The 9,998-nt window shown below is 52.5% G+C and overlaps 1 protein-coding gene across 1 annotated transcript; it reads left to right on the top strand.

Moving 5' to 3' along the window:
- Positions 1–1,738: 1,738 nt before the first annotated feature.
- On the top strand, positions 1,739–9,923 carry GPX3 (glutathione peroxidase 3). The gene is made up of 5 exons (XM_043464939.1): positions 1,739–1,896; positions 6,417–6,570; positions 7,785–7,902; positions 8,346–8,445; positions 8,884–9,923. Exons 1-5 carry the CDS (start codon positions 1,810–1,812, stop codon positions 9,103–9,105), a joined length of 681 nt encoding a protein of 226 aa, XP_043320874.1. The 5' UTR covers positions 1,739–1,809; the 3' UTR covers positions 9,106–9,923.
- Positions 9,924–9,998: the final 75 nt, after the last annotated feature.

Genomic DNA, 9,998 nt, shown 5'->3' with positions numbered 1-9,998 from the left:
AAGATACAACAGAACAAAGTCCAGAGGGCCCAAGAATGTACTCTAGGCCTGGATTCTGGTCCCGTCTCGGCCACCAATTTGCTGTGGGTAAATTGCTCCCCATCTCTAGGCTTCAGCAAAATGAGGCCATTGAATAAATAATATTTGTTGACTACATACACTGTGTCAGACACTGTTCAAAAGCCTTTGTGCTTTAACTCACTTAAAGTTAAAGGCCTTCAAGACTCCCTTCACTTTAACAGGCTGTGGTTTGAGGTAAGGAAGGCTTCACAGAGAATGTGGGATCAAGACAGCCTTTCCAAATTCCCATGGGGACCATACCATCTTAAATCATGATAAAGCCATGGTATCTCAAGGCACTTGTCTATCAGAAGACACAGAATCACCTGCCTCAGAGTCAGCTCTAGAACATGGCTGAAGGTGGAGTCTCAGTCTTTGCCCCTAGAAATTGTAATGCAGTGATTCTGAAGGGGGACCTAGGTATCTGTATGAAAAGCTTCTCAGATGACTCATTTAGTCTGATTTGGGAAGCACTGACTCCAACACATACCGTTGTCTATGGATAGAATCATGCATGGACCTCGAACTGCCTGACCTGGTCATCAGCATCTCAAAGCAGAGAAACAAATTCATTGATTTTTTTTTTTTTTTTGGCATGTGGGATCTTAGTTCCCTGACCAGGGATTGAAACTGTGCCCCCTGCACTGGACATACAGAGTTTAAACCACTGAAAAAGAAACTGCAGTCAGTCATGTCTGACTCTTTGCGACTCCATGCACTGTGGCCCGCCAGGCTCCTCTGTCAATGGGATTTTCCAGGCAAGGATACTGGAGTGGGTTGCCATTTCCTTCGCCAGGGTATCTTCCCAACCCAGGATCGAACCTGGGTCTCCGGCATTGCAGGCAGATTCTTTACCATCTGAGCCACCAGGGAAGCCTTAAACCACTGAACTATCAGGGAAACCCCCAAATCTGTTGACTGATTAATGCCACAAATACTAAGCACCTGATGTGTCCTAGGCCCTGTGCCAGCTGTTGATTATGGTCCCTACTCTTAAGGGACTCCTGGTCTAGGTCTGTCACTTATTTTTAGGAGCAAGTCATCTAGCCAGAACCAGAAGGGCCTTAGACAGCATCAACCAATCCCATCATGCAGTTGGGGAAACTGAGACCCAGAGAGGGAAAGCAATATGTTCAAGACTACACAGGGAGTAAATGTATTTTCTGCTCTCAAACCAGCTGAGGAATCCCAATGTTTTTCTAGGGAAAGGGGCTGAATTCAAAAATTCTAGAGCAGTCGATTCGTTGCTGTTTAAGCACTAAGCCTGCATAGAGTAAATATTCCTGGAGGTCTCACTTCAGATCTTGCTGACATTTTAAGTCCTTGATATCCCATCTACCAGAATGCAGGCAGGAGGAAACAGGGAACACCGAGGGAAGTTCCATCAATTCTTTGGTGCTTTTTAAAGCCCCTCCTCTGGCTGGGCTGAGGATACGGTGCTTGCCTCTTCCAGCACTTTGGAGTTGAAAGAAGAGGGGGCTGCCTCACAGGTTCACAAGCACCTCGCTCCCATTTCTCAGCCCAGACTTGCTTATGTCACTGTCGCCCAGCGGGGGAAGCGGAGGGGAAGTCTTGCCCGCCCCTGAAATGCCAGGCGCCTTGCGATTGGCTACAAAGACTCCGGCCCGGCCGCGGATTGGTCATCGCTGAGGGCTTGAAAGGTGGATGAGAGCAGACGACACCTCAGACGGACCGTGGCCCGGGATCAGACAGTGTCTGCGGCGAGCCGAGACGCGCCCCCAGCCCATCATGGCCCGGCTCTTCCGGGCATCCTGCCTTCTCTCCCTGCTCCTGGCCGGCTTCGTTCCGCCGAGCCAGGGACAGGAGAAGTCGAAGGTGAGTGAGCCTCGGGGTGGGGGGCCAGGGGAAAGAACACAGCCCGCAGGTGTCACCATCTCTCGGTGAGGGCTTCCCTCAAGAAGGGTGACACCTAGGTGCGAGAGACGCCCTTAACTCCCGTTGCCTCCCTCTTTGGCGTACTCAGACTGTCGTCAGACTCTTCGCAGTTTTATCTGCTGGAGATCAGGGTGCCCCGGGTGGGCGGAATGAATGAGGGAGGAAGGTTTGTCTCTCCAGAGTTCACACTTTCTTCCCCACCGCTACCTCCGGGCCGCCTTGCTTCATCCAAACCACCGTATGTTTCTGAGACCCTTCCCTTCCAGTGGACCCTGAAGAGGGTGGGGGGGCCCAGAAAATGGCCTGGAGACTCGGAGTCTGGGTGGCTGCAGAGTTCCCAGGGAGAACGGCAGGCAACGTGTGGTGCCCAAATAGCCCAAGCCCGGGTAGGATTCTGGGATACTGGTAAAAGAGGCTGACAGAACGAGCTCTGGGCTCGCAGCAAGAACGCCCAGGGCACTGACTAGACCTCTCATCCTTTGTGGACCTCTGTTTCTCCATCCACTGGAGGTGAGAGCACAGGGCACAAAGAGGCTGATGACTTCAGAGGGGATGCTTGGAGAAGCTGAAAAATCCACACACCGTTCTCTGAAGGGTTTCCTGTTTGGGGCAGCCTCAGTACCCACCAGCCACAGCCCCTATTGGCCTGCTGGCTCCATAGGAGAGGCAGAATTCTCTTGAGCTTGGGTCTACCCTCAGTAGAGCGTGTGGTCCTTAGCTAGAGTGGGGGTGCTGAGGTCAGGAGCAGGGGTGACCCAGCATGTTTAGACCTCTCCTCTTCCCCAGGGTGGGGAGTCAGGAGCCAGGCATAGACCCAAAGAGAGAGATTTCTGTTTCCAGCCTCCCAATACATACACACACCAACACACACACACACACACACCCCTCACCTGCATAAAATCAAGAAGCTTTGAGCTTCTGTGTTTCTCAAATCTTCCATTCTAAGATCTTATGACTCCACAATTCTATTTCCTTAATCCTATCTATTGTTCAGGAAGCCCATTAAAAATGCAAGGTTACTTCTGCTTGTTTCTATCCCCAGTCCTGTTCTCAGCCTAAATTCTAATCGGTCTGCCTCTCCTGGGAGTCAGCCTAGAGACTGAATGGTTATGGGGCCACTTCCTCCTAGCCTCTGGCTTTGTATCCAGTCTTGTTCATAATCTCCAATTCAGAAGGTATTTTCCAGGGCAGGGATGGGTCTGAGTTTTGATATTAGGGTGTGGAACTGAAGTGAGGGCAAACCATGGGTAGGGCAGTATCATGGAGTCAGTCCTATAACCTCAGTTTGGGGAGAAGCAGAGATGGGAAGATGGAGCCCTGTTTCAAGAAGGTGGAGCTAAGAACATGGATCCCATGAATAGCTCATCATAGCCATGTGTTCTCTGTAGAACTCTGGGGAGGAATAGATGGATTCAGAGAAAACAGGATGGGTATGGTCTAGAAAAGCCTTAGGGTGGGGTGTGATCATATCAGATGCAACCAGCTAGGACTTGCTAGCCCATGACAGTCTGGTCCTGCCCCATCTTTCCTCCTAGGTCTTGAGAGGGTTGAAATGTCATAGCGTCTGGTTCTAGGACTCAATCACTACTTATCTTACCCCCAGCTCCAGGGCCAAGGCAGGAGGCCAGGGGCAAGTGGAGAAAAGGATGGACAAAGGGCGACAGCCCCAGAGGGATATTTGCCTCCACCCAATTCAAAGGGAGGGGCTGGGGAACAAAGCCTTTCCTCGCTGTCCCCTCTCCAGTCCATCTTAAGGCTGTCCAGGATCCCTGTCCTTCCCTTACAAAAGGACTTCACAGAGGCTAGAGAGAATAACAGCTGCTGACGTGCATGGGCTCCTAGTAACTGCTGGTTTCTAGGTGACTAAATCAGGCAGATAAAATGAAGGAACCACTGGCTGACAGTCAGAGCTGAACAGCCCTCTAGACAGCCCTGAATCTGACCCCATCTCATAATCAAGGAGCCAGAGCCCCAGAGAAGGGACAGGACTAGTCACATGTAGTCGCATGGGAGGCCCGGCCAGGCCTAGAACTCAGGTCTCCTGCCCCCAGTCCAGCTCTCCCCTCATACCTTCACACTGTTGGGAGTGGTAAGAGGAGTGAGGAGACAGACACAGGACCAGCAGTGCAAGCCAGCCGGGGTCCTGGCAGGGACTCGCCTCCCACTCTCAAGCCATCTGAACTCTCCTGTCTTATGCAATTGTGGGAGAACTGAGGTAACCTCCCCACCCCCATCTCCTCTGACCTCCTGGTTAAGGTGCAGGGTTCTGGGACTCCAGGGACCCACTAGAGGAGGGGCGGGGCCTATAAGGAGGTGGGGCGCATGCTCAGTACTGAGAGCAGGCTGTGGCTCTTTCCCCTACCATGGTCACTCTCTGACCCCTCTCGGTCTGCACCCACAGCATCAGCATTGCAGCCCCAGTAGAAAACAGGAGGCTTTGTCACAGGTCCCTTTTCCTGGACATACTCTGCCCAGTGCATCAGCTTCCTCATACCGGCTGGGGAACATCCAAGTCTTCTTCACAGTAACACAGCAGCGTCAGGGCCCTTTACCCTACCCCTTGATGGGAGAATGGGGGCTGGGTTTCTTTCCAAGAGGCTTTCAAGATGGTTTTAATCTACTAGCAAATTCCCACAGCCATTTTGGGAGACAGGTGGTTTTTCCCTCGCCCGTCAACAGATGAAATCTCAGATTGAAAGTGACTTGCTCAGGGACACACAGCCAGCAAGATTCAAATCTAATGACAGGAGAGTCCCCTTGCCCCACCCCACCCTGAAAATGAGCTTAGAAGCTGAACCTCCCACTGTTTTCAAGCTTCCCTTATTTAGACACCCTCTTGGCTTTTTTTTTTTTCCTCCCTATTTCACAGTTTGTTTTTGGGCCAGGGCGGAGTGGAGAGGCAGGCAGGAGGCCTGCCCTTCTGGCTGCTAGACCCCTGTGACCAGTTAGGGTGTGTTTGTTGTGTCCTGGCTGTTTGTATTTGGAGCTAGAGCTGACCCCAGCTGGGGCCCAAGAGGCCCAGGGGCTGGAGGAATGTCTGAGGCCTGCCTCTGGCACCCACCAGAAGTCACGGGGCATGGAATATTAGACTCACGTGAAGCAGGGAATTCATACCCGAGCCAAGAAGAATGCTTGCAGCAGTCAGGGAATGGCCATGTGGAAGGAGTCCAGCTCCGCCAGCTCAGCAGGCCTACGGAGTCTCCAAGACAGAGTGGCTTTCTTACGCCTGCCCAGGGCTACACCCTACCAGCCCAGACGGCTGTCTTCACTCGGTTGGGCCCAGGTGCACCTCACCTTAACAGCAAGTCTTCCAGGACTGGCCAGAACAGAGTGCGTGAATTTGCTTCTCTTAACTCCAACCACCTGCCTCTGGTCTATAATGCTAGCTTGCATTCAGTTTGTTTATTGTCTTCCTGCCTCTCCTCAGATGTCCAGGCCAGGACTGCCAGCCCATCTGCTAATTGTGGTAGTGATGCAATGATGCTCTCTCAAGAGTAAACCCAGATTTTTGTAGTCTGCATCAAAAAATGGTAGAGATGAGATGAGGCTAGAGTGGGGGGTGGGGTGGGTGTAAATTCAGCATCCCACTTGCTGGCAGTAATCCATTCCCTCTTCTCCCACCGAGAGAGATGCTGTCAAGCCATCGTGGTTCAGAACAGCTGGTCCAGTTCAAGGTTCTCACTTTATAAATGAGGAAACTGAGGCCCAGAGAAGAGAAAGGGCAAGTCCAAGACCACACAGGGAGTTAGAGGCAGAGCTGGTTCCCCAACTCACAGCCCATTGTACACTGACTCTGGAGGTGGACTGTGGAGCAGCAACTGGTCAAAGAGGAAGGCCTTAAGGTCACTGTCACACTGCTCAACGCAGGGAACATTGGATCTATGCCAGGCACTGGGCTTTATCCTGACCATCCCATTTAATCCTCCCAGCAGGCCTGGCTCCATTCCTGGACCCCTCCTACTTCCCTATTTTTTGAACAACAGCCTCAGCTTTCCAGTTCTCCAGATTGGAAACGCCTGAATCACCATTTTCCACACTGTTGTTTCCTCATTTCTGTTCAGCTCTTCCTTCATGACGGTCTACTTCTGGCTCTCATCACTACTTGCCTGCGTTATTCTAACAGCTTCCCAGTCTCCACCATCCCATCCAATAACACCGGCATGGGGGTAGTCTCCCTCACAGCCTGCCTGGTGGCTGTCTAAACTGACAAGTGATGCAGAAATAATGACCATAGTTATTTCTCCAAGTTTCCATAGCACTCTCCAGCTTATTAAATGCTTTTAACATTATTATCTTATACAATGAATTAGGAGACTTCAGTTCTAGTCCAGTTTGAATTCTTGGGCAAGTCAAGACCACGTGGGCAAATGTGTTCCGCCACTCCCTGGTATCTTGAAAATGGTGGTGTCCGAGTTCCCTTCAGGGTCTAACCGCTCCCTGGTACTGGTCTTGTCTTGCAGACGGACTGCCATGCTGGTGTGGGTGGCACCATCTATGAGTACGGGGCCCTCACCATCGATGGGGAGGAATACATCCCCTTTAAGCAGTATGCTGGCAAATACATCCTCTTCGTCAACGTGGCCAGCTACTGAGGCCTGACAGGCCAGTACGTTGGTAAGAGCCACTCCTTCTTCCCTTGCTGTGTTTGGGGCTGTTTCTGCCAGTTGGGCACATTCCAATCACGGGAGCTTTTCTGGTGCAAGGAGAATGGGGGTGATGGTCATCATGAGATTTCAAACCCTGTACCTGAATCCTACTGTGTTCCGTGGTTCTGTGAAAATAATTATATAACCTGAGGTCTGATCCCCTACAAACATGTTCTAGAAGATTCTCAGTTATCCTTCATCCCTGGGTATCTCAATTGCCCTAAAAGAAAAAGGATGGAGGAGGTTAGGTTTGTGCCTGGAACTTCCTTTCATTGGAGTAAGAAACAGTAGCTTCCTCTTGCTGAGAAATTCTCCCCTATCCTCAGCCCATCTGCCTCAGTGCTTCTCTTGGCCCCTGGCCTGAGTCCCCAGAGTTTGTGTGTTAGTGACAGAACCAGGTTTCATGATCCCCGGGATTCCCTACTTCTTTCTCCTTAGCTGGGTCAGAGTCAAAAGCCAGGGGACAGGCAAGCCAAAGGCATCTGACAGCACCCACCAGAAAATGCTTTGGGGGTGTGGGAAGGAGGCAAGGGCAATCTAACATAGAATGTTCTGCCTGACAGTCATGGGCAAATTCCTGGAAGTGGAATGACAGTGAACTGGACGGCCCAGTGGGTAGTGAGTGCTCTGTCTTGAATGTTTCCATGACGTAGCCCTTGGAATAGAGCAGAGTGCGTTTGGACAAGAGGTGGACTGAGCGTAGATGCTGCACAAGAGGCCCGGAGGCACTGAGAGGAGTGAGAGCTGGGCCAGCATCTCCCCTGGGCCCCTAAATACCCAAAGTATAGGAGGGGTGTAAGGGCTCCATCTCACCCCAGGGAAGTCATCTGCCTTCTGCCCAGGGATGGATGATTCTCACTCCAGGAAACTCAGTCCTGAGAGTCCTGAAGGAGCCCACAGCCTACAGGCCCAGGTGGTGGGTTTAGGCAGTGGGTGACTGATTACTAATTTGAGGAAGCACATTGCTCTCTTCTCCCCCAAACCTCCAACCCATCCAGGTTGGACTCCATAGGACAGGGCTTGAATGCCAGCAATGCCACACTCAATGGATTATCTTGGGCAAGTCCCTTCCCGTCAGGCCTCAGTGATTTCAGCTATACAATGGGATGGGTAGGTGGATGGTACATGGGAGGTGGGACTCCTCACCAGGCTATCCCCGTCTCTGTTCTCTCCCTGTTCCAGAACTGAATGCACTGCAGGAAGAGCTTGAACCATTTGGTCTGGTCATTCTGGGCTTCCCCTGCAACCAATTTGGAAAACAAGAACCAGGAGAGAACTCGGAGATCCTAGCCACCCTCAAGTGAGTGCTGATTCAGTGTCCTGAGAAAGCTCCTCTAGCAAGCCCCTCCCACCCTGTGCCCCAGCCCAGGCTCCAGGCATCTTTTATGCTGGCCTCTACTCATGGTGGGTATTTATCATCCACCAAGAACTACTCTCTCCTTCCAGGAACTCTGTTTAGTGGAACAAGCGGAAGGGGTACCAGGAGAAAGACAGGGTCAGGGATGATGGCTGTCAGCCACGTTGGGGGAAGGGGAGGACAGGTTGAGGGCAGGGGTTAATGAGAAGTTACCAAATTGGAGGAAGACTGTAGACCCACATTATACCTGTGCCCATTTAATAGTCACAGGTTCCCACTGCCCATTATAGCATAAAATCTAGATTCCCAACCCCTCTTCCCCAGTTCTTTCCCCTCTTATGTCTGAGCCCATGTCCCTGGGACCCACACAAAAACATTCCTCTTAGGTATGTTCGACCAGGTGGGGGCTTCATCCCCAATTTCCAATTGTTTGAGAAAGGCGATGTGAACGGGGAGAAAGAGCAGAAGTTCTACACGTTCCTGAAGGTGAGTACACAGCCAAGCCACATTCCTGAAGGTGAGTTCACAGTCAAGCTCCGCAGAGCCTCTCTCCCTGGGTGATGCTGGCTCCGGACGGACGGGGCTGCAGCTGCTCCTGGCCCCAGGAGCCTGTGCCACCCTCCTTTGTTCCTGGGCTCTTGGGGAGTTTCCTGCATCTGATTATTATTCTAACTAGAGGGCTTTGTAGGCCCTAGGGGCTCATCAACTCATTTTACAGATAGGCCCCAGAAGGGACAAGTTAGGGTCTCACAATCTGCTAGAACCAAAGCTGGTGCTGGGATTCAGTTTTCTAACTCCCAACCTGGTGCTCTTTTCTCAATGCCAGGCTATTCTCCTTCCCCTGAGAAGTCCTGGGAAGGAGGAGGGATAAGCGGGTGGGAAGGGCCCCAGGCAGAGTTGACACTTCTCTTGTCTCTGCTCCAGAACTCCTGTCCTCCTACTTCGGAGCTCCTAGGCTCACCTGGCCGCCTTTTCTGGGAACCCATGAAGGTCCATGACATCCGGTGGAACTTTGAGAAATTCCTGGTGGGGCCAGACGGCATCCCCATCATGCGCTGGTACCACCGCACCACGGTCAACTCTGTCAAGATGGATATCCTGACCTACATGCGGCGGCGGGCAGTCATGGAGGTCAAGGGGAAGTAACTGAGGCCCATCCCACCCCCCACCCCCCATGTCCACCACACGGGCTAGGGAGGACTCTGTTCAGGAAGGAACCCATTTCTCCAACTACGCCATACTCCCGTGCTAGACCCTTTACTGTTACACAAGGCCCCAGCCTGAGATGAACGTTTGTGTCTGTACTGTTCTGCACATGGGCGTTTGCACACATGCCTACAGGAGTGTGTACACACGAGTACAGGGCCACATGTGTCAACCTGCACAAGTGTATAGGTGGCAACAGCTGTGTGCCATGCAGAATGCCAGAGAGGAACTTCCCTTTCCTTCCAGTTCTCTGTTCCAGTGATAACCATTCACTTTCAGCTGAGTCCAAACTGAAAAGCCAGCTCTAGATTCAATTGTTCTGCTTTAACCAGGACCTCACCCTACCAGGCTGGCATCTCTCACTGCCTCCAAACACCACCCAGAAGTGCCCAGAAGTTTCTGGGTCCTCCGCACTGCCTGACCCCCTCCTTCTCCACCACACAGACTCCCTCCTTCCTGAGGGCCCTCCCCCGCCCCCCACCCCCCTCAGCGTCCCGAGAGTCGCCAAGGCAGCCGTGAGAGCAGAGGGCCACGTTCTCTGTGTCAGGGGGTGGCATCGCCATGAAGGAGGGGCCCGAAGCCCTTGTGGGCGGACCTCCCTTGAGCCTGTCTGAGGGGCCAGCCTTTAGTGCATTCAGGCTGAGGCCCCCGGCCAGGGATGCCACCCCACTCCCTCGGGGAGTGTGTCCTCTCCCCTCACCCTGACCCGCTGGCATTAGACTCACCCCTGTCTGCCTAGTAAAGACCTTTCTGCAGCAGCTGAGCCGACTGTTGTGCTTCTTCCATGGGGCTGCCCCAGCACGGGGGCAGGAAAGCTGGAGGTGGGAGGAAGG

The sequence above is a fragment of the Cervus canadensis genome, chromosome 4 (genome assembly GCF_019320065.1).
Source record: "Cervus canadensis isolate Bull #8, Minnesota chromosome 4, ASM1932006v1, whole genome shotgun sequence".
In the NCBI taxonomy this organism is placed as follows: Eukaryota; Metazoa; Chordata; class Mammalia; order Artiodactyla; family Cervidae; genus Cervus; species Cervus canadensis.
The sequence above is the reverse complement of the archived record's forward strand: the minus strand, read 5'-3'. Positions and strand labels throughout refer to the sequence as shown.